Here is a 17,985-nt window from a genome sequence, read left to right as displayed (position 1 = left end):
AAGTGGATTCCTAACCACTGAACCACCAGGGAAGCCTGGGATTCTGCATTTCTAAGAAGCTCCCAGGTGATGTGGGACTGCTGGTTCACTGGCCACACTTTGAGAAACGAGGGTGTAAGGAATGGGAGGTGAACGGTAGGAAATTCCTCAGGGTGGCTGGGGGAGCAGGTAACACATATGAGCTGAGTACAGAACCAGGAGTGGCAAGCCAGATAGCCCTGACTTTGTGTCCACAAGGAGGAAACGGCAACTGTGGTCTGAAGCAGTCAGGGGAGGCTTCACAGAGGAGGTGGCAATCTGGCTGGATGGTGAACAGTGGGTAAGACTGTTATAGACTGAAGAGGGTAGATAAGGGTGTTCACACCGGAACCACACAAGGAGGCTTCTAAACGGTACTCGTGCCTCGGCCCTAGCCCGCCCATTCCATCAGAATCCCTGGGCAGGACACGGTGTTGGTGACGCCCCAGGACTAGCCGGTGGGGAGTGAGCACCCCAGGAGGAGAGTCCAAATAAGCAAAGACATGGGGGTGCAGGGGATGGGGTGGGAGCAGCGAGGGGCTGCCTGGGACGGTGTGGAGCATGCCAGGGAACAAAAAGGAGACAAACTGCCATCGCTGGTCCCGGAACTTGGGAGTGAACTTAGGAAAGCACAGCTGGGGGCAGCACAGGGGTGGCCTGGGGTCACAAGGAAGGCAGAGGACTTGGGCTGGTCCAGAGTCAGCTGGGAGGAGAGGAGATTTCACAACCTTTGCTTGCAAGACATCCTGTGACCCCACAGTGCTGTGGCCTCGATCTGAACCAACACCCCCTGAGCCCAGCTTTGAGTGGGAGCTGGAACAGGAAGCCAAGAGGGCAAAGCAGCCTTTGCGGTGTGTTTATCTTCTGGAAAGGAGCACAGAGAAGCAGATGTTGCGTTTCCCAGGCAACGTTCTCCTCCGCATTGAGGAGAAGGGCCCTCCAGTGGAGAAGCTCTCAGTGGGGGTGAGGGCAATAAGATGGGGTTGCTAGTCACCCTTAACTCATGCAGCAGGGGTCATGGGGATGTATGAGGTACTGGCATAGGACTAGGGTGGCACAGGCCATGGAGTCCTGTCCCTGGGGTGTCACAGCAGGCACTCAAGGCTGTGCAGGGTTTTCTCTCTGGCTAATTAACTGCACGGTTTGGGGCAAGCCACCCACCCCATCCTCCCCAGCCTGCCCACACCCTCCAGCAGTCCTCGGTCCTATGGCCTTCGACCTCACTTGACCTTGCTCTAAAGCAACAGGGGCCCAAATCTAGCCCACGTGTGCCACCTGCCCGACTCCTGCCACCTCCACACCTGTGTACGTGCCCGACTGTTTACTTCCGTCTCAGCTTAAGTCAACTCACATTCTCACTTAGATATGTCTTGAAAGGAAATGGCTTCACAATTTAATCAGCAAATCAGCAACCCTTGCCAGAAAGATGAGGCCAATAAAACCAGTAAACCAACATCACTCAGTTCTGGCAGATGCCATCACCTGCCCAGCACTTGAACCAGGCCGACTTCCTCTTGTTTAGACAGAGAATCAGCCATGGAGTTGGAGAATGGAGTCTCTTCTCACCAAGAGATTCCAGGGGATTTGCTGCCCTTCATCCTGGCCACTTAAGTCACCTCTGGCCTCACCAGGGGTGGCACCTGAAGCTTGGGAGTTGGGGGGTGCGGGGGCTTGGGTGGGGAGTGCCCCGAAGGATTCTAAGCTCTGCCCTCATTTCTGAGGGGCAGGGCCTTCTCCATCCTTCATTTCACTGCAAATCTCCTGGAGATTTGTGGATTTAAAATTTACCAGCCCTCCCTGCCATGGCCAGGACTAGGACATGTGTATCTTATTAAAGGGGACAGGACACCAAAACCGCTTCTGAAATGGAGAGAAACCTCCTCCTGTCCTAAACTCTCTCACCGCTGCTGTGACCCGAGAGCCCTGAGGGGTGGAATGGGGAGTAGGGGCAGGTGTGGGCAGGCACGGGTAGCCCTGGATGGTCGGCGCTCCCCACTTACGCCTTTCTCTCCTGGTCCATCCTGTTGATCTGGCCCCCCACGAACACGCGGATCCTGCATTTGCTCCATCTCTTCTTGCGGCCGAGGAGATAGGGGATGAGGAGGGTGAGGCCTGGCAAGGAGGGTGCCATGAGTTAAGAGAAAGATGCTCTCAGGATACAGCCTTGTCTGGGTCCCGCTCCACTCTGCCTCTAGCAACCCCATCCCTTCTCTTGACCTCAGTGTACTCATCTCTATAATGAGTTTGTCAGGTGAAACCAGGGTGAGACATGGGCTCTGTGGGCTGGGGTTTACTTGAATGGCATGATGCTTTTATTTATTTTTAAAAAATCTGGGGGGCTTCCCTGGTGGCTCAGTGGTAAAGGATCTGCCTGCCAATGCAGGAGACACGGGTTTGATCCCTGATCCAGGAAGATCCCACAGGCCTTGGAGCAATAAAGCCCGTGTGCCACAACTATAGAGCCTGTGCTCTAGAGCCCGGGAGCTTCACTCCTGAGGTTGCACACCCTAGAGCCAGTGCTCCGCAACAAGAGAAGCCACCACGATGAGAAGCCTGCACACCACAAGAGAGTGGCCCCTGCTCGCCACAACTAGAGAAAGACCCACACAGCAACAAAGACCCAGCATAGCCAAAAATAAAAATGCTGCTGCTGCTGCTAAGTCGCTTCAGTCGTGTCCAACTCTTCGAGACCCCATGGACTGCAGCCCACCAGGCTCCTCCATCCATGGGGTTTTCCAGGCAAGAGTACTGGAGGGGGTGCCATTGCCTTCTCCGAAAAATAAAAATAAATTAAAAAAAAATTATTTTGGCCTTTCAGGATCTTATTTCCCAGAATCAGGGATCCAACCTGCGCCCCCTGAAGTGAAAGTGCCCACCAGGGAATTCCTGTGCACAAGGCTTTTAAATATGTGAGCCAGCATTTAGGGGGGCGGATTTAAACGAAGATCATGGCATCCGGTCCCACCACTTCATGGGAAATAGATGGGGAAACAGTGGAAACAGTGTTAGACTTTATTTTTCTGGGCTCCAAAATCACTGCAGATGGTGACTGCAGCCATGAAATTAAAAGACGCTTACTCCTTGGAAGGAAAGTTATGACCAACCTAGATAGCATATTCAAAAGCAGAGACATTACTTTGCCAACAAAGGTTCGTCTAATCAAGGCTATGGTTTTTCCTGTGATTATGTATGGATGTGAGAGTTGGACTGTGAAGAAGGCTGAGTGCCGAAGAATTGATGCTTTTGAAGTGTGGTATTGGAGAAGACTCTTGAGAGTCCCTTGGACTGCAAGGAGATCCAACCAGTCCATTCTGAAGGAGATCAGCCCTGGGATTTCTTTGGAAGGAATGATGCTGAAGCTGAAACTCCAGTACTTTGGCCACCTCGTGCAAAGTGTTGACTCATTGGAAAAGACTCTGATGCTGGGAGGGATTGGGGGCAGGAGGAGAAGGGGACGACAGAGGATGAGATGGCTGGATGGCATCACTGACTCGATGGATGTGAGTCTCAGTGAACTCTGGGAGTTGGTGATGGACAGGGAGGCCTGGCGTGCTGCGATTCATGGGGTTGCAGAGTCGGACACGACTGAGCGACTGATCTGATCTGATTTCACATGCAAATCTAGATCGCTGTCATTTATCACTGTATGATCCACACATGACTTCTCCACTCTGTGCCTCAGTTTCCTTATTTGTAAAGGGAGTTAATAATCATTTTCACCTGGGGACTGCATTAGGTTAACCTATGTAAACCCTTGGTATCAAGCATATAGTAAATGCTCAGAATATCTTCTCTGTATCTAGGACTCTATCAAGGGTGGGAACAATAAAACTGAGAGTCACAAGAAAATCAAGAGAGCGTGTTTTTCTTTGGTAAGTGATGAATATGCCTACAGCTTTGCTGCGCTCCAGCTCATGTCTCCCACTTACATCACGTGCCCGTGACCCCGACGGCCTGTCCAGTCTGAAGTCCCTCCTCACACTGACCTCACCTGCTCCTTTAAGTCCCTCATTTTACAGCTGAACACAGAGGGCCACAGGAGGGACCTGGCCAGGCTCCCGTGAGGCCAGTGGTGGGCCCAGGGGCCCCATTCCTTTTAGCTGGGCCCCGAGGTCCCACCAGTGGCCTTGTCAGCGGCCAGCGAGGGAGGCCGAGAGTGGAGGTCATGGAAGGGAGGCAGCCAGGGGAGAGCCGGCATCCTGGGGCACTGACCTCCATCGTCGAACAGCCAGTAGATGTCAATGGTCTTCTTGCCCTGCTCCGACTGGAAGACTGTGCTGGCCTGCTCCTCCTGCACCAAGGCCTCGGGGTCCACTGCAGGAGCAGAGGGGCAGGTCAGGTGGGTGCGGAGCACAGGGAAAGGCCTGAGGCTGTCTGGGAACACAGCATGGGCTTGTGCACACGGTGGCCGGAAGCCCTTGCTGTGCGCATGCGCTGGGGACGCCCCCCTATGGGAGACTCCCGGGGCAGGGACCCCGGAAGAGCAGTGCTGGGATGTGCCCCTCCTCTGCTCCCAGCTTCTCTCTCCCTGGATTCTGGTTGGCTCCGGGGGTGGGACCATTCTCTTAAAAACTCCCCTGTGCCCCTCACAAATGCCCACAGGACACTCCCAGCCCCTGCACTGTTTCCCTGCTTCCCAGGGTGTTGTTGCCCCTCTGCATCGGAGCATGGCCAGGGGGCCCTTGGAGGGGCAGGACTTGGGCCCCAGAGCCTACTGGATGGTGTCCCACGATGCCTGGACTCTGAATTCTCCAGCAGGGCTGGAAATCTTTACCTTGCCCCTAGCCCCACTGCCCTACCAACTCCCTGTGACCCAATCCTAGGGGTTTCAGGTCACTGCCAAAAACAAAAATCTCCTGCCCTCGGCCGAGTTCCCCCGTGGCCCATCACTCAGTGCTCCCCAGGGTGAGAGCTCCCTGTGCCTCTGAGTTGGGGTGGGGGGACTGACCTGTGCCGGAGACAGACAGGTGGGCCCCGCCGGCCCTGGCTTCCTTGCTATCCTCTGCTGGATCAAACATAGGGTTAACTGAAAAAGAGGGGGAGCTTTGTACCCAGGCTTCTCTGGGGGCCCTCTTACCCTGGGGGAAGGTCCTGACTCTGCAGCTTCCACTGATCTGGTCTCTACCTCCCTGCACACTCCATGCACCCCCCACCAGCTTCCTGTCTGCTCAAACAAGGCATGCTCCTTCCCACCAGGTCTCAGCAGTGGGTGGGTGGCCTCAGAGCCAAGCGCCCTCTTTCCCCAGCCCTCTCCTTCTAGAAATAAGCGCCCTCCTCAGAGAGGCCCTCCTGCCCGCATTCCCCTCTGTGTGGGCTTCCTCAGGACACCTCATGAGCTATCACTGCCTGCAATGAGTCCTGGGTCCACTGTGTTTCCCCCAGAATGTCACTCCTCCAGGGCAGACTTGGTTTTGTTCCCTGCTGCACGCCCAGCACCTAAAGCCACCTTGGTCAGGAGTGTGGCTGCTGCTCTGCAAATTCTGGTTGTGTAAATATTCATTGAACTACCAGCTGCCAGGCACACCCTCAGCCCATCGGTGACCTGGGTGAACAAGACCCAGGCTGGCCTGCAGCATCCGCTCCTCTCAGCATCACACCCCCCACCCCCATTGTCTTTATATGTGTTATTTCTATCACGCTTCTAAAAATAACGAGTTCAGATCTATTTACATGTGGCCTTAAATGTAGCACATCTCCCTACTCTATCCCCAGCTTTCATGGCCTCTCTGTGTGTGTTTTCATGCTCTGGGGTCTTCACGTGGCTCTTCTCCCCGTCTTTTTCTCTCTCCTGTCTTAGTTCCTCTTTATCCCATCTGGTTACAAATGCTCCCATGGTGATCTGGGGAGCTGTGGTCCAGTCAAGCAAGGCCTTGAACTAGCCACATCCCCTTTCAGAACCTCAGTTTCTCCTTTTAGAAATCTGATGATTTCCATCAAAAACTGACTTTCTAGGAGTCTGTGACCTTTTATTCCTTATTAATTTCCCCCTGTCCTCCCTGAACCACTTGGGAAAAAAAATGGGTTCTAGAGCTTCCTGGGATCCTGTTGTCTTTGACAGGGGTGTCAAGAAGGGGGGTACTCACTGTGCGCCTGCATCACCTCTGAGATGTTGAGGCCCTCACGCATCCTCATGACACAGACACCGTAGTTGAGATCAAAAGCATCGCTGGAGAGAGAGGTCATGGGGTCAACCTGCTCTCAGCCCCGCCCCCAGCCCCCAGCCCCCAGGAGGCCTGTCTAGAGCTGACCCTGCCTCCCACCATACCCTTCTCCTCTCTGGGCCTCAGTCTCCCATCTGTATAACGTGCAGGCAGGACCGGAGAGGTGGCCAGGACCCCTCTAGCTCTGCTGTCTGAGGCACTGTGGATCCTGCAGACCCTCTTGGGGGAAACTGAGTCGGGCCAGTCTCGGAACCAGCCCTGTCCTCCTGATTGTTGCTGTTGCTCAGTTGCTAAGTAGTGTCTGACTGCCGACCCCATGGACTAGACTGTAGCATGCCAGGCCTCCCTGTCTTTCACTATCTCCCGGAGTTTACTCAAACTCGTGTCTATTGAGTCGGTGATGCCATCCAGCCATCTCATCCTCTGTCACCCCCTTCTCTTCCTGCCTTCAATCTTTCCCAGCATCAGGGTCTTTTCCAATGAGTCAGTTCTTCACATCAGGTGGCCATAGTATTAGAGTTTCAGCTTCAGCATCAGTCCTTCCAGTGAATATTCGGGGTTGATTTCCTTTAGGATTAACTGGTTTGATCTCCTTGCAGTCCAAGGGACTCTCAAGAGTGTTCTCCAGCACCACAGTTTGAAAGCATCACACGTGGCTCATCTTCACATCTCTACCAACAGAGGTGGGGATGGGAATTGCTACTCCCATTTGACAGATGCAAAATCTAAGTTTTAGGGAGTAACTTGTCTATGACCACACGCTAAGGAAGTGGCCAGTTCAGATCGGCCTCAGTCATGAAGACAGCAGTGGGCTGTCTGTATGGTATGTCTGGAAGACTCCCACCCCACAAGTATATTAACTGCCTGGTTGACAGGGTGCCCAAGAGCCCACCATCAGGGCTAATCTACTAGGCTAAGCACTGCCCTCTCTGAACTCTAATCACAAGTCTCTGGGACAGGGCCCTTTAGGCTTCAGCAGTTTGGAGTTTTGGCATATTGAAGCCACTATGTAGGGGTTCCTACAGAGCGGGTATGTACTGCCTCCTGTTGTGATTTTGCTAGAGGCGGTGAGATGCACTGCTCAGTCATACAGCTGGTTCCCAGCAGACCTGGAAGCCAGGCCCAGGTCCCCAACACTCAGCCTCACGCTTGTTAAATGCCCCAGCACACTGCCTCTCCATACCCCATCAAGGCAGAAAAGCAGCTCAGGCAGGCATTTTCTGGACTTTGCACAGCAAGAAATGAAAGAGAACGGGTTTGGAGTTAACCCTGAAATCCCAGGGAGTTTATCCCCTGGTCCCATTCCCCAGCTTGTCGCCTCCTCGGAGGCCTGGTTTCAGTGGTACCACCTCACAGCTTGAGAGCTGGGCATTTGCAGGTCTTCTGCAGCCCCCAGGTAAGCACACGATTTTCACCTAAAAACTCACATTTTTGACTTTCTGAAAAACTAGAAGACCTGGCAACACTGGGTCCTCATTTCTGCCTGGCACAATTAGCTGGAGCCAGGGAACACCTGTTCCTTTCCGTTTGCCACAGTCCCCACCGTTCCCTGATGCCCCACACCTGGCCCACTTCACTGTTACTTGCCTGTTCTCTGCCAATCTGGGTGCCTATGACCCACGGGACAGAGTGGGGGACCCTCCGTCTGTCTTTTCTTCCTCAGCTTTGAACCAGTGGACTCAGCTTCTTACAGCGCCCACTGCTTCCCCTCTCCTTCCCAAGGCCCAGGAAACGCCAAAGGCCCAAGTCAAGAGGCCTCAGGCCCTGCCCCGCCTGGTGACCTCACTCACTGCAGGATGCCAATGTAGTCTTCCACCGTGGCTGGGTGAGCCGACTGCCAGTTCTTCTTGAATCCGATCACCAGAATGTTGGGCTTCATCCTCCCGAGACCTGCGGCCTGCCACAGGGTGGGGATGTGGTGACGGGTCAGGCCTCTGTTCTGTGACTAGGGTGGAGCTTGGTCTCAGCCCAGTTTCCCTCTCCGCGATGGGGTGGGGGCTCAGGAGAAATATCTCCCAGTTCAAGGTCCTCGTTGCCTGGATACACCCATGAGAAAGGTGAAGCTATAGCCAGAGTTATTCCCTGAGGCATCTGCAAGCAGGGCTAACAGCTGGACTGTCCCATTAGTTCTGGATTATCCCAGCTACTATTTATTTATGGAATTATTTCCTGTAACAGGGCACTTGAATTTGGATGTCAAGCTTAGAGTACTCCTGGGTCACCTAATCCATACATCTTTTATATTTCTCTTTTTTTAATGTTAAATTTTTTTTTTAATTTTTGAGGTAAAGTTTACATAACATAAAATCAACCATTTAAAAGTGTATAATTCAGTGGCATTTAATACATTTAAAATATCACACAATCATAACTTCTACCTCTGCTCCAAGTAGTTTTATAATCCCAATAGGAGACCTTGTCTGCTCTTTTTTAATCTTGAGAAATACTGGAAACTATTGAAAAGGAGTCCCCTATGTTGACTCAGAATTAATAACTGTTATTTTATCCATGCATCCCACTTTACAAATAAGAACATTGAGCAATAAAAGGAATTGCCTGAATGGAATGTTCTAGAACTTGACCCGAGTGGTGGTTTCATAGCACTGAGTGGTGTCTGCATTTGTAAACATATATCAAACTCTACACTATTTCACTTTGCTGTCTGTAGATTATATCATTAAAAAGTCCCCAAACCACAAAATGTGTCAGCAGCTCCCACCGGTCTCCAAGGCAGTGTCCCCGGGGTCCTGGGCACTTGGAGAAGGTGCCCTGAATCAGCACATCCAGAGAGGGGGAGGAAGGTGAGACTCCCATTGCAGCAAAAGGGGCTTAAACTAGTCCACCGGGGCATCCCACTTCCAGGTTGCCAAGCAAGTAGTAAGGCCTCTGGGGAAGCCCCAGGCCCACCCACCTGCATGAGAACCTGGACACCGCTGCGGAGGTCCTCGGCGAGCACGTCGGAGTAGAAGGCTTTGATCTTCCTCTTGTTCAGCCACTTGGTGTGCCCGTTGGCGATGAGCCGGAGCTCAGGCATCCTCTGTTTGCGGGGGCCCTGTGGGTGGCAGGGACACATGACCTCAGGGGTGGCCTTTACCCTCTGACCTGAGACACAGTTCCTCTCTTGCCCTGGAGGTTGTCCCCTCGGCTCACTGCTGGTTTCCTTTACAGAATTAGGGGAAAAAAAGAGGAGGAGGAGGGCTTCCCTGTGGCTCAGCTGGTAAAGAATCTGCCTGCAATGAGGGAGACCTGGGTTCGATTCCTGGGTTGGGGAGATTCCCTGGAGAAGCGGAAGGCTACCCACTCCAGTATTCTGGCCTGAAGAATATAGTCCATAGGGTCGCAAAGAGTCAGACACATGAGGACTGAGCGGGAAGGCCAGGAGGAAGATGGAGGGAGCAGGTGAGGGGCTGGGCAGTGGGGAGAAGCCAGTGACAGGGACAGGGAAGGGGAGAGAGCCTGTCCAGGCTCCACAGCCCCTCCTTCAGCCCCTACCTCACCCTACCCCACGCCCACCCTTGGGGGTGGACCCGGTGCCCAAAGGCTCCTCCAGGAACACAGCCCCACCCTCCCTGCAGGGGACACTCACCATGAGCACATGGCCACAGATCATCAGGCTGAGGTTCCGGGTGAAGGTGCCCACGAAGTCCACCAGGGCCGGGCGGAAGTTGGGGGGCCCCGTGAGCACCAGGCACTGGGGGCTGAGGAGGGGAAGGGAAAGAGCAATTAGGACAGAGTTGGGGGTGTGGATGCCAAATAGAGTTGCTCCAGGCATTGTCCCATCTCCAGGACTCCCTTCCTAAGCAGAGGAACCAGCCCGTGGTCCTCCCATCCATGACTCCTTTCCAGCTCTCTCTGTGGCCAGCCACCACACTGGGTGTTCCTTGTCCCTCCTGTTCAGGCCACCACAAGCTCCCCTGGGGCGAACCTCCCTCCTGCTGCTCCACCTAGTGTCCCTGCTCCGCCCAGCACAGCATGGTGTGAGCAGAATCAAGACTGCGAGTAGGGAGGCCCCTCACTCATGAGATCACTGTGTTACTGGGTAGAAGAGGCAGCCAAGGCTCACAGTCAAGGGTCACTACCAGACTCAGTTGGAACCAGACAAAACTGGCCATTCACCAGCTGTGTGAGTTGGGGCCCATTACTTAACCTCTCCTTGCCTCAGTGTTCTCATCTGTGAATGGGGTTAGCAGTTTCATATACCTCAGAGGGTTGTGCCGACGCTGTGTAGGTCACCTAGCATAGGATTGACACCTAGATAAGTCCGATCATTAACATTGTGATCTGTTGGGAAAGGGATTCTGGAGGTACAATTTCCCTCACTTAGGAGGGGAATCAGCTTTGAAGAGTACTTGGGAGAGGCTCAGCACAGTCAGCCTCACAAATTATAACATCAGAGCACCCTTACGAACACAGGTGGCACTTAGAATCTGTAGGTTCTACATCTGCAGGTTCAACCAAGTGTGGCGGGGACTTCCCTGGCGGCCCAGTGGCTAAGACTCTGCACTCCTAATGCAGGGGGCCCGGGTCCACCCCTGGTTGAAGAACTAGATACCACATGCTGCAACTAAAGATTCTGCACACTGAAACAAAGATCAAAGATCCCAAGTGCTGCAAATAAGACCCAGCGTGGCCAGAAAAATATTTTTTAAAAAATCAAGCATGGAGATTGAATCTGGATGTGGGACAGTGGACAGCAAGGGCCAAAGGTACTAGGCTTTCTACGTAAGGGACCTCAGCACCAGAGGATGTTGGTATCTGGGCAGGGGATGGGAGGTGGGGCTGGATCCAGGCCCCGGTGGACACAGAGGGATGTCCATGTTGTCTGTTTGTATCGCGCAGAGCATATGCCACTGTGAAACTTAGGTACAGAGAGGCCACTAGACTTGCTTGGGCCCCACTGGGCAGCATCTACTCTGGTCTCCTGACTGCTGGGCGATGCTCCCCGACCATGCTCCCTCTCCAAGAAGGGGCCGTGCCCATCCTGGGTCTGCTGGTCAGGTGTCAGGTCTTGGCTGGGGATCTCCAGAGCAGGGTCAGAGCCAGCCCTGCACCCCAGGCACCCCGAGCCCGTGCTCACCGGTAGTTCTTGATGTGGTCCTCCACCTCATTGAGACCCACAGAGTAGCTCAGGGCCAGGTTGTAGGAGCCCGCCTGTACCGAGGAGCCCCAGTTCACCTCTGAGGTTAGAAGTCACGGGAGAAACCAGACATTAAGTACAAGGGAGGGAATGTTGACCTTTAGGAAGCAAACACTCATGGGAGCAGTTGACAGCCTGTAGTTCTGTTCCTAACCTTTGCACTTACAATATGGCTACACGCTCAAACATTATACATTACATCAAGCTATTGAACTCTACAAACTAGTCTCCTCCTTTGACAAACAGACCTTCACAATGACCTGGAAGGCCAAGTTCAACTTGAAAGTTCTAGGCTTTCCTGGAGTTCTTTATCTCACTCTGAGAGTGCTGTCTCCTGGGATCCTTGCCTGCCTGCGTGTAGACACCCCTGCCCCTGTGTCCAGGCTCTGACTGCCTGCCTTTCTATCAGGCAGCCCCTGGTCTGGTACGCACACCAGCAGGCCAGCCCACTCTCCGGAGGTTGGACCTGAGCAGGCAATTCCAGGTCCTGGGTGTCTGGCAGGGGGTGGTGTGGGCACACTCTGAGTGGGCACACTCCCTGGGGGCTCCTCACCCCATGGGGAGGGATGGAGGACCAGAGGGAGCCCTTGGGAGCACAGACTCTGAGACAGGCCCTCTGGCTGAGCTGATGGGCAGGCTGGCTCAGCAGCCTCAGGGCGAGAAGGGGACGCCTGACCCCCAGGGCCGCCTGAGACACACACCTGGCTTCTTGTAGATCACATAGAGCAGGAGGAAGAGGACCACGCCGATGGCGATGAGGGCCGCCCACCAGGTGAGGAGGAACATGATGACCACGGAGATGATTGCCCCAAACAGCGCTGCCCACTTGCTGTAGTATCGGAACGAGGGTCTCCACCCTGGTGGGGGGCACAGGGCATGGGAGTACACTCAACACTCTGGAGTCTCCCTCTGAGCCAGCACAGCTGGGCAGGGTCGGGGTGGCAATGCCCATAGTGCCTAGAGCCGGGGTCCCAGCCTTTGCCCACCCATCTTGCTTCCTGGGATTGGGCTTAGAAGCACTGATAGAGCCACACGCCTGCCTTGGTTGGCACCGTCCCACGTGAACAGGCTGTACCAAAGGACAGGCATCCGGCTCTGGCCAAATACGGCCACAGGACACCCAGCGTCAGCAACACTGCTGGCTTCCGGGGCTCGCACAGAGCCAAGGGGGTGAATGGAGGGGAAGGAGTTGATTCTGCAAGGCCCATATCTGCAGCTGTGCCAGGGCCACCACTAGTGAAAGCCACCCCACGGCACAACTCCAGGGCACCGTGGTCCACGGCCTAGGGAAAAGGTGGCTCGGGGACCAGCTTATCAGCAGTTTCAGGCCAATTGGAAAAAGTCTTCCTGGAAGACTCTTTGCTGCCATCTGCCAGAAAGTATTCATAATAAACATATAAATCTATGATGTCGTGAATGGCGCCCCCTGGAGTTGGGCAAGTGCAACCTGCAGCCTCTCTGGTGATTTTCTTCCCTCTCTTGGGAACCAGGTTCCTGACTCCCTTAAATCTGGGGGAGGAAGGCAAGAGAAAAGTCTCTGCATGCTGTAAACAGTGTATGAATCCATGCAGAATGTATGTACATTGTAAGTGCCTGATAAAGGATAGCTGTTATTATTATTATTGGAAAGTTACCTTTAATTGACTTCAGTTTGACAGATGACCTTGGTCTTCCCACCTGCATCCATGTCTTCCACGCCCCTTCTCCATACCCCAGCCCCAAGTGTCACTTCCCATGGAGAGATGAGGGCCTTGCTTACCAGGAGAGTTGGTGATGGAGGCATGGAAGCAGCTGAAGTTGATGAGGGCGTAGGAGCACAGGAAGAAGTTGGAGATGATGGGGGCGATGGTGTTGAGCTCAGCTTCAGGGACCCAAGGGAGAGAGGAGACAGTCTGTTGGGCAGCTCCATCACAGAGTCCCCAGAATCCTCCCTCTCAGGGTAAGGGAATGCCAGACGGGCCACCAAGGCTCAGTCTCAGCTTTCTCATCTGTGAAAGGGGCCCATCATTTTGTGAATCTCAAAGCCCATTGTTTCGTAACAATGGAGGATGAAGAGGAATGCAAGGGTGGATCCTGTCAGGCTACAGGATGACCCAGGACAGTGCTGTCACTTCTTTTGTGACCACAAATTGTAATAAGAAATACATCTTACAATGCAACCCAAGACACATGCCATCTGTTATCTGAAACCTTGGGGCCATATCACAGTTCCATCTGCAGTGGAAGCCTGCTCAAGACCTGACTCCTGCCCTTCCCTGTCTGGTGAGCCCCCTGCCCTGGCACCCCGGCACACTTCTGCACATGAATCCTTGTCTCAGGGCCTGCTTCTGCACGATCCCCGAACAAGACAAGCGCCTCTGTGTGCCGGGTCTTCTGTACACAAGTCCATTGAATCAGCACAAGAACCTGACCAGGAACATCTGAGATCACTGTCCTCCGTCTGAGGTCCAGTCAGAACCACCCAGATGAAAGGACATCAAATTGGAGGAGGGGGTGGACCGCAGGGTGAGCAGGAAACAAGCAACAACATCCAGGACCCCGGACCTGACCAGGTGTTTCCAGCCCTGGGTGTGGCCCTCCTGCCTCTTCATCTGGTGTAAGACCCAGTCTGGAACGTTTCCCTCGAATGGAAGTGGGGCTAGATCACTAGGCTATGTCTCCTGGGTTGGCGGTGCCGGCCTAAGTCGCAGGGATTCAGCTGTGGCAGGAAAGCGCCCCCCAGCCAGGGGAGGTTCACCAGTCACTGACCCTGGCCCCATTCCTGCATCGGGAGGAGGGTCAGGGGTCTTCATGGCCACTGCTTTTGCTTGGTCGGGTCACCTCTCTCCTGGCAAGTTCTGCCTTGTTGGCTAAACTTCAGAAAGTACTGGGGAGTGGGCACACACGAGCGTGTGCATATATGAATGCGTGTGTGTGTGTGTACATACGTGGTCTCTTCCTGCCCATCAGCGACACACCCTCTACGCATTGTTGCTCCCATTTTGCAGACAAAGAAACCGAGGCTCTGGGAGGTGAAGTACCTTCTCCAAGGTCACTCACCTGGCACATGGCAAAGCCAGGATAGAGGTCAGTCTAGCTAACTGATTAACTGGGCTCTTTCTCCAAGGGCATCCCCTGTCTCAGACCCCAAGGGACCCAGTAGCTCAAGGTCTGAGAAATGAGGTTGGTGTAGCTTCTGCACCTACAGAGATAGTGACCCAGCTGCTTGTATCAGCTCCCGAGGAGCAATCAGTCGCTTGCCCTGTGCTCCCAGTGTTTCCTGGGGGCTGGTTCAGACCTGGGGAGGGAGGGCCCAGACGCTAGCACAGAGGAGGGCAGAACCAGGGAAAGCAGGTCGGGCCCTGCCCTGTGGCCAGCCGGAGAGGTGGCGGCCCTGCGTGCCCTCGGCCACTCACCGATGATGATGAAGGCCACAGCGATGGCATAGGCCAGCAGGTAGCCACGCACCGGCTCGTTGTTCTTGCCATAGCCTTTGCCGAAGAAGCCGATGAGCGGGTACAGCTGGTCCAGGCACAGGCACTGTGGGCACAGGGCGACACGCTCACCCCTGGCCGGGACCTGCCCGTCCCCTCCCCTGCGGCCACCTGGACCCCAGCCCCTGCTTGCTCTCTCCTTGACCTCAGCAGGGCACTTCCTGGCTTCTGTCTCTGTGAAAGTGGGGGATATCCCACCTGCCTTCTGTCTCTGTGAAAGTGGGGGATCTCCCGCCCTCTCCACTTCACCACGAAGACTGAAAGGGGGCTGATCACATCGGAGGGAGACTGGGAGGGTGGGCTGCAGATGGGGTGCCAGACTGTGCAGGGAGGGTGCGGGATGGGAAAGGTGGGTGCTCTTCAAAGCTCAGTGCAGCAAGGGGGCTGCTTCCTGCAAGCCTTTGGTTTCCCAGCTCCTTTCCTTCCCATCTAGACACGAGGTCACATGACTCCTCCGACCTCTGGAGGTCACCTGGCCTCTCAGACTCTCCCGCCCCCTCCTGAGGCCTCACCTGGAAGACTTTGGCGGCAGAGACGAGACAGGCCAGGGCAGAGGAAAGGGTGGCCCCAAAGATGCCAGCTGTGATCAGGGGTGCGAAGCCTGACACCATGCTCATAGTCTGCGGGGACATGGGGTTCAGACCTCCGAGGTGAGGGGTGGGCCCAGAGCCCCCACCCGGGTCACCCCAGTCCCCATGGCAAGCAGGGGCTGTGTCTGGAAGCTTCCACCCGAGCCTGCAACCCTCACTGGGGACCCAGTGCCTGCGGGGGCAGGAACTGGGCCCGGAGCCCCTATCTGAAACTCTTTCCCCAACCTTGAGCCATCCCCCCAAGCCTTGTCTTCTCCAGCCCGTTCCAGCCTCCACCCGGCCCTCCTGGCATCCGGCGGGGCTGCGCGTGCCTGATAGTAGTTGATGAGGCCGTAGCGGCAGCTGCGCTGCTGGGCGCACTCGGTGAAGTTCCAGCCGTAGCCACAGGCCAGCCCCTCGCAGGCGCCTGAGCCGGGGGTCACCGTGTCATTCAGCCCCCCAGAGGCATCTCGAACCACACAGGAGCCTGGGGAGGAAGGAGGGTGTGGGGAGGTCTCCCTCCCTTCCTCCCTCCTCCCCTGCCACCCGGAAAATGCTGGTCACTTCTGCAGAGGGCGAGATGCTGCTGCTGGGCCAGCTCTTCCTTTACTTTGTAATAATGATAATCATTTTAGCTCTATGTGGGAGCACTTTCGACATGCCAGGCCCTGTGTTAAGCATATTAAACACTCCTGGGAAGCAGGTATTTCTATTATTTTTGTTGTTGTTGCTATTCTATAGAGGCACAAGGAGCCTAAGTGACCCAAGGTCACAGTGTCCTCCTTATGAGGGAGACCTGACTCTCAGGCCCCGAGTGGCTATGACTGGGCCACGTCCCTTGGCCATCTGTGAGCAGCTCACCTCGCAGGGTGGTTACTGAGAGCAAGAGCGTGTGTGAGGGTCTCAGTGAGAGGCGAGTGTCAACAGCCCAGGCCTGGGTCCAAAGCCCACCTCTACCACTCAGGCTGTGTGACCTTCGGCAGGTCACTTGACCTCTCTGAGCCCTTGCTTTCTCCTCCATCAAAAGGCAGAAATGACCAGTGCCTGGATTAAATGTAATAAGGCATGTAAAGGACTGAGCACATGATAATAAGTCAGTTGCTAGAATCATCTTCCTCATCCTCAGAATCACTATTTTTATTATTATTCCTAGGGTTGGAGCTTGATTTTTCCTACAGGATTTTACACTCTTGAATCTGTAACCTGAGGTTTGAAGGGATCAGAGGAGCCTCGTCTGACCCCACATCTCCACCACAAACTACCTCCCACCATAAAGATGTTCTGGTTGCCACCATGGTGCCCCCCACAAAATAAAATCCACGGCTCCACTTCCTGGTGTTGCCACGCCTTCCCGGCTCGGCCCTCCCTGTTAGAGAGCCGACTGCACCCTGTGGCCCCTCCAGCGCTCTGGGCTGTCAGCTTACCGATGGTGGCCGAGATGGCCAGGTAGGAGACAGTGGTCCAGAAAATGGCCATGAGTGTTCCCTTGGGGATGGCTACTGCAGGGTCCTGGAGGAGAGAGGGAGGGAGAGGGGGGTCAGGCAGCCCCACCCAGGCCCTGCCCTTGTCAGGCTGAGGGTGGGGCCACCACCCCTGGCCCCTCAGAGCCCTTTCCCAAGGGGCATCTAGAGATTGAGCACCCACAGAGGAGGACGGGAAAGAAAGAGGGTGGCGGCTGAGACCACACCCAGGGCCCTGGGAGCCAGAGGCAGGGAGAGGAACTCCTAGCAGTTCCTCTGGTCCCTGAGGACACCTGGCCAGTGCTTGCCCTGGGGGCGGCGAGGGGGAGGGCTCCGGAATCAGCTTGTGTGCGTGCATGAGTGCTCAGCTCTGTTTGACTCTGTGCGACCCCATGGAATTCTCCAGGCAAGAATACTGGAGTGGGTTGCCATTTCCTTCTCCAGGGGATCTTTCTGAGCCAGGGATCGAGCTCATGGCTCCCTCGTCTCCTCACTGGCAGGCAGATTTCTTATGACTGAGCCACCTGGGAAGCCCCCTGAGCCATCCTGCCTGCGGTCAGATTCAGATGATCACTGGGCAGCCTGCCTGTCCTCCCAGGCCTCGGCCCCTCCAGCCTCACAGGGATGCTGGCAAAACAAACCCATCCTTGTCAAGCTCCTAGACCAGGACCCAGCTCATCAGTTGGGTTTGCTGCGTGTAATCCCCATTATGTGTCAAGTGATTTGTTTGATTACATAGCCAGGAATATATAGACCAGGCCCCAGCTTCCTCCTTCCTCTCAGAAGAAGAACTCTGCTGGTGCTTTCCTGGCAGCAACAGCAGACGTTCACAGCCACATCACGTGCTTCTCTCTTCCAGGCGCTTCTTCAAGCACAGCTTCCTGAGAGGCGGCTGGTGGGGAAACTGAGGCCAGGGAGCCAGGAGGAGGGCCCAGTTTGCAGAGCCTTAAGCAGCTCAGCCCTGACATGTCGAGGTCCATAGCCTCAGGCCCACCCCCAGGCGGCACTGGTCCTGGGTGGAAGGATATAGGCTGGGGGTTTTACAGCAGGTTTCTGGTCTAGGTATGGACCCCAGCCTGAAGGGGAAGGCCACGTCAGCCATGGGAAGTCAACCTGCCCGCCTTCCCTGGGCCATTCTGCTCGCCACTCAGCTGGCAGATGCAGAAA

At 55.0% G+C, this 17,985-nt stretch overlaps 1 protein-coding gene across 4 annotated transcripts in view; it reads right to left on the bottom strand.

Moving 5' to 3' along the window:
- The window catches only part of SLC12A3 (solute carrier family 12 member 3), a 49,193-nt gene that overhangs the window by 11,724 nt on the left and 19,484 nt on the right, over positions 1-17,985 (bottom strand). For 2 of the 4 annotated variants that reach the window (XM_019980267.2, XM_070770596.1), the window contains exons 9-22: positions 16,783-16,867; positions 15,691-15,845; positions 15,302-15,409; positions 14,712-14,835; positions 13,076-13,177; positions 12,018-12,173; positions 11,257-11,356; positions 9,766-9,877; positions 9,091-9,231; positions 7,970-8,076; positions 6,102-6,184; positions 4,967-5,044; positions 4,231-4,332; positions 2,019-2,130 (exon numbers count right to left, since the gene is read on the bottom strand). In XM_019980267.2, the coding sequence (XP_019835826.2) occupies positions 2,019-2,130; positions 4,231-4,332; positions 4,967-5,044; positions 6,102-6,184; positions 7,970-8,076; positions 9,091-9,231; positions 9,766-9,877; positions 11,257-11,356; positions 12,018-12,173; positions 13,076-13,177; positions 14,712-14,835; positions 15,302-15,409; positions 15,691-15,845; positions 16,783-16,867 (1,565 nt within the window). The remainder of the gene's footprint in view (positions 1-2,018; positions 2,131-4,230; positions 4,333-4,966; positions 5,045-6,101; positions 6,185-7,969; positions 8,077-9,090; positions 9,232-9,765; positions 9,878-11,256; positions 11,357-12,017; positions 12,174-13,075; positions 13,178-14,711; positions 14,836-15,301; positions 15,410-15,690; positions 15,846-16,782; positions 16,868-17,985) is intronic. The other 2 variants (XM_070770597.1, XM_070770598.1) reach the window with 1 other exon arrangement.

This window comes from Bos indicus, chromosome 18 (genome assembly GCF_029378745.1).
Source record: "Bos indicus isolate NIAB-ARS_2022 breed Sahiwal x Tharparkar chromosome 18, NIAB-ARS_B.indTharparkar_mat_pri_1.0, whole genome shotgun sequence".
NCBI lineage: Eukaryota > Metazoa > Chordata > Mammalia > Artiodactyla > Bovidae > Bos > Bos indicus.
The sequence above is the reverse complement of the archived record's forward strand: the minus strand, read 5'-3'. Positions and strand labels throughout refer to the sequence as shown.